Source organism: Puntigrus tetrazona, chromosome 24 (assembly GCF_018831695.1).
Source record: "Puntigrus tetrazona isolate hp1 chromosome 24, ASM1883169v1, whole genome shotgun sequence".
NCBI lineage: Eukaryota > Metazoa > Chordata > Actinopteri > Cypriniformes > Cyprinidae > Puntigrus > Puntigrus tetrazona.
Window position 1 is genome coordinate 6,018,429 of NC_056722.1, and position 5,000 is coordinate 6,023,428.

The following is a 5,000-nucleotide window of genomic DNA, read 5'->3' on the forward strand; positions in this document are numbered from 1 at the left end:
GTATGCTCATCATGCTTCCTAATGCCATGGAGGACGACACCACCGGTCTGCAGAAGGTGAGGCGATGCGCTTCGTTTTTATTATCACAAGTCTGCTGCTTAAATGACATTAACACGTCGCTCTTATCCAGCTGGAGAGTGCGCTAACCTACGAGAACTTTGTGGAGTGGACCAGACCTGACATGATGGATCTTCTGGAAGTGGAAGTGTCTCTTCCCAGGTTCAGAATGGAGGAAACCTATGACATGAAGGCTCTCCTGGTCGGCCTGGGAATGGTTGACGCATTTGACTCGCAGAGAGCCGATTTCTCCGGCCTGTCCCCGAACAACGATCTGGTGCTGTCTAAGGTGGTGCATAAGTCTTTTGTTGAAGTGAATGAGGAGGGGACGGAGGCCGCGGCAGCCACCGGAGCCGTCATGATGATGCGCTGCCTGATGCGTCCAGAGCGCTTCTGCGCCGATCACCCTTTCCTCTTCTTCATACGCCACAATCCCTCCAAGAGCATTCTGTTCTATGGGCGTGTCTGCTCTCCTTGAGCTCCCAGCATTCTCCAGGTTTCTGAGTTTGAGCTGCGAAGGTCAGGATTCACATCTGTGCACTTTCAAAGGTCAAAGGGAAAGTCCAGTTTTACCTGCGCTTTACTGCCTTTATTCCTGAGTGCCTGTGTTTTTTCCTCTGTTGAATCATCTGGAGTCAAATCCAGAGTATTTATGCATTTACTGTAAGGGTGTATGCGGCATTGTGAATAAACAACTTGTAATTGATCAAAAATAAAATGAAACCTGTGTTCAGCTTGAAACTGTTATATTGTAATAGAGGCTTTTTTTTAGCTCAATATCTATCAAAAAGAATCTGATTCAAGGGCTCGTTGTCAAGTGGCAAGTAGAAATAACTATATAAATCAGTGTAAGAAATGTGGAAAAGTTTTTCTGTCTTTAGAAGACAGGTTAATGACTTATTGAAGGATAAATCTTCACTCATCTGTCATATAATTTGAGTGAACGATCATTCGGTAGGGTTAAGAGTCAAGCGCTCTCACAGAAATTGCTGTTATAATCAGTGAAATGCAAAAGGAATCTCTTACATTTTATGATGAGAGAATCTGTGAATGCTGAAATAAGATTGTGAATATATAAATTGAATAAAGACTGGTGTTTGCAGCGCTGATTAAAAAATAGACTAAACAGAAATGTGTGTGATTGGACAGAGATAGATTTCTCAGACAAACACAGTCATCGCTGTAAATAAATTTACTTTCTTATGTTAGACTATGACAAACTACAAACTCTGTGACACCAATAAAAATCACTGCTGAATTTTTCATCTACAGATCTGGCCTTTAAAGCAAAGCCGGATGTTCATAACTGATCTGCATCTTCCTCTCTTTATTTTATTTGAGCGCAAAAACAGTCTGAACTGTTGAAGAAGGGTCGGATCCATCTTCAGGTTTTTATTACTTAGCATGGTTGAAATACAGGCGAGGTCAAAACAACAACAAACGGGTATAGCATAGTTGAAACACAAGAATAGTCCAAGGGCAAGCAAAGGTTAGTCGAGGAGCAAACAATATCCAAAAGGGACAAGACGTGGCGGTACACAGAGAATAACAGATGGATTATTTGCTCACATCAATGCTGTTCAATTCTTGTGTTTGTGTATTTTACCTGAAACACAAAAAAGGTTTTTAGTCAAATTTGTCTTCATGCAATATCAGTCAATTGAGCCTGACTTTCAGATTCTTCATGAAATTATTTGACAGTCCTTTTGAAGCTTCTGAATGTTTTGTTTCTTTGGCTGATGTTGTATGAACAGAAACCAGCAGAACAAACTTCACATCCTCTCTGTCTATTGGTCTTTCTCTGGATGTTCTTGCTGGCTTTGGACTCACTGGTGATAAAGAGACCACAGCAGCATCCAGTCCAGTAAGTGATGGAGCTTCTCATTGTCAATTTATTGACAAAAGTAATGGACAAATACAATAGATAACTATTTATGTTATGTTAAGCTAGATTGCAAATAAGTTTTATGTACAGTACTTACATTCATCTAAAGCTGTGTTAACAACATTGAAATATGCAATTCTTTTAGAATATTTTCCTCTTATATTAAATAGACATGTAGTTGTCTTCAAGAGGTGTATAGTGTATGTAAGGTATGTGTGGAGATCCTTCTAACAAGTTTTTAAACTTTGCAAACTCTTATAACGTTACTAGCGCCTTTACACCTCAGGCTGATCAGCAGTGTACTATACAGGAGCTGAACAAATGTAAACGCTCTCATTGCTCTCCATCACATCCGATGATGACGTATCCTCTCGCGTGTTGACGAACAGAGAAGCAGTAAGACATACATGAACTTCTCACCTACTCTTTTATGAATGCTGAGGTTTTAGACACATTCATCTCTTTTCTTGACCTTATATAGTAGGTAGGTGGGTATGTCAGAAAGCAAATTATGTATACATAAGTCTGTATCTCGTAAGAGTTAGGTCAGTGTTTGCCTATTATTTTCTGAATACTCAGCAGTCAAACATAGTCATTTGCTTGCCTACTGCATTTTGCCTGTGATATATGGAAGTCGTAGCGGGGTGAAGAAACATGCGGCAAGAAGAGCTGAAATATATACCCCAGAAAGTGGATTTAACAGAAAGAGAAAATACAGGTGAACGTGAGAGTCCGCCGATGTGTTCTTGGAGATCATGTTCACCCCTCTGGTGTGCCTCGTGGGAAATGAGACGCAGCTGCGACCGATCAGCCGCTGATGGGTGTGGCCAGCTGCTCCTCATTTGTTACCAGGGCGAGGCTGATGGATGTTCCGGACGCTCGTCACAAAGTATATGGTTTCAAATGCAGCCATAGATATTTGCAACAATGTGAAGCTACAGTGAGCAATCCTTCAATTTAAGGTATCTGTGTTTTATAGGCTAAGGACCTTCTGCACCTTCTCAAGGGCCACGTCTGTGTTTCAGATCTTAGGACCCTTTGATCCTGCAGGAGAGCATACCACAGTGCTGTGTGTTTAAGGCTGTTGAAACGGATTATATAAGTAAGATATACTACCAGTCTTATTTATCTGACGTACTCGTAACTGTACCTTTTATGACACTTAGTGATGTACCCATTACTATATTTTGCCTCCATAGGTTAGCAAAATCACTATATAATACTATATCGAATCATGACACATGCTACTCAATCATAGACTAAAAGCATGTTCATTGTGCATTTTGGGAGACATAAAATGTATATATTTACATAAAAATGTATATATTCATGAAAATATTAGGTATTATTATGACAATCTGTCCTATTGTTACTCCCATTATGACAAATCTTTTTTCAGCATGCTGTTTTAACTGTACATTAATTATGAAAATTTAATACAGTGGATAGATACAATTGTGTTTAATGGGAAAATAAAGTTTAGGGAAATTTGTAGATACATATTGCATTAAACAAAACATTATAAAAAAATGTTGTTAAATATAACAGAAAATCAGCCTTAAGCAAAGTTTGGCAGAAAACATCCTGAAAGCTAAAAAATGACTGGTGATTAAAAAAAAAAAAAAAAAAAAAAAAAAAAAAAAAAAAATCACATTGAGTTTGCCTTTTTGATGTCTATTCATGCCATTTACATTTTTAGAAAGATAGTCTTAGTGTCCTCTACAGAGACACAAAATTAAATATGAATAAAATATAATTTTTCAAAAATGTTATTTTTTTTTCTTATGCCTTAATTTAATGACATGAAAAATACTTAATTCAAAAACATTTTTTTTCTATGAGTCAGGAGAATATAGGGAAAAAGTGAATTAAGTTAAAAAAACCTAATAATAATAATTTCTTCAACGGATTATTTTGGTCTATATCATCTGCGCATGCTCAATGCATTATCTGTTTGAAGAAGAGCGTCAATGACGACGACGGACGACATCACATTGTGTTTGAGATGTGGCAGCACAAATAGGTATTTTGTTGATTATTTTATAAGCCTACTTTTCTGTGAACACTGTCGTTACTATATTGTGCATAAATTTAAGGCAGACGTAGCAACGAAGCGTTATTGCCTAAAAAATGGCGCGTATGTTAAAAACTGCTGCGCAACAATTCAGCATACGCCTCACAATAGTTTTTAGGTAATTTCTAACTATATATTTACGTGAGTGTGTATATATATATATATATATATATATATATATATATATATATATATATATATATACACACACAGAGTTTCTGTAGTGAAAATCACTTTTTCTGGATGCACAGTTGAGGCATGTTGGTGGACTAACGTTACTTGAAGCACCTGTACTCTCACCTGTACGTTGTCATTTATTGTGTATAAGAACTGAAATTTAAATAATTTAATTTTCTTGTTGTGTGGAAGGAGGGCAAGTCATATTTTTGCTGAAGTATGTTAACGTTAAAAGTCAGTTATTGCAAGTGTGTTACTGGGTAGGTAAGGAAAAACATCAATTTTAAATTTTCAAAAAAAAAATTTTTTTTTTAAATAAATAGTTCATAAGCTATTGTTATCAGTTCTAGGTTCGTGATTTACATTTTTTTCTTAACATTGTGTTTTATATTTTGTCTATGCATAATGGGTAGTGTGGAAATACACAGGTTTTCATGACAAATGCAAATCGTGTTTTTAGATCAGTGTCCATGTAAAACAATCCTGAACAATCTAGAACATTCGGTGTTCACATGGAACATATTACCATAGTTTTTAGGTTATTTCTGTGTTTTCATATTGCAAATGTTTTTATCTGCAGTGTTAAAATACACAACAAAACACATTGAAGACATAACTACAAACTTGTGGCAGGACAGACAGGTATGTTGTTGACCTCATTCTCACAGTGTAGTCTGTTGTACTGTGTAAAAAAAAACAAACACGTAAATTGAAATTTATTCAGGTTAACTGCGATTAATCATTATTGTTCTTACTCATCATTAATTTCCTATTTTATTTCTCATTAATGCATATGCTCTACAAACA

At 36.4% G+C, this 5,000-nt stretch overlaps 1 protein-coding gene across 2 annotated transcripts in view; it reads left to right on the forward strand.

Moving 5' to 3' along the window:
* Nucleotides 1–801, forward strand: part of serpinb1l3 (serpin peptidase inhibitor, clade B (ovalbumin), member 1, like 3) — a 3,606-nt gene extending 2,805 nt beyond the window's left edge. For both annotated transcript variants that reach the window (XM_043226797.1, XM_043226796.1), the window contains exons 6-7: nucleotides 1–56; nucleotides 131–801. The exon at nucleotides 1–56 is cut by the window's left edge and continues 112 nt beyond it. In XM_043226797.1, coding sequence (XP_043082732.1) covers nucleotides 1–56; nucleotides 131–535 — 461 coding nt within the window. In that variant the 3' untranslated portion in view covers nucleotides 536–801. The remainder of the gene's footprint in view (nucleotides 57–130) is intronic.
* The last annotated feature ends 4,199 nt before the right edge of the window (nucleotides 802–5,000 follow it).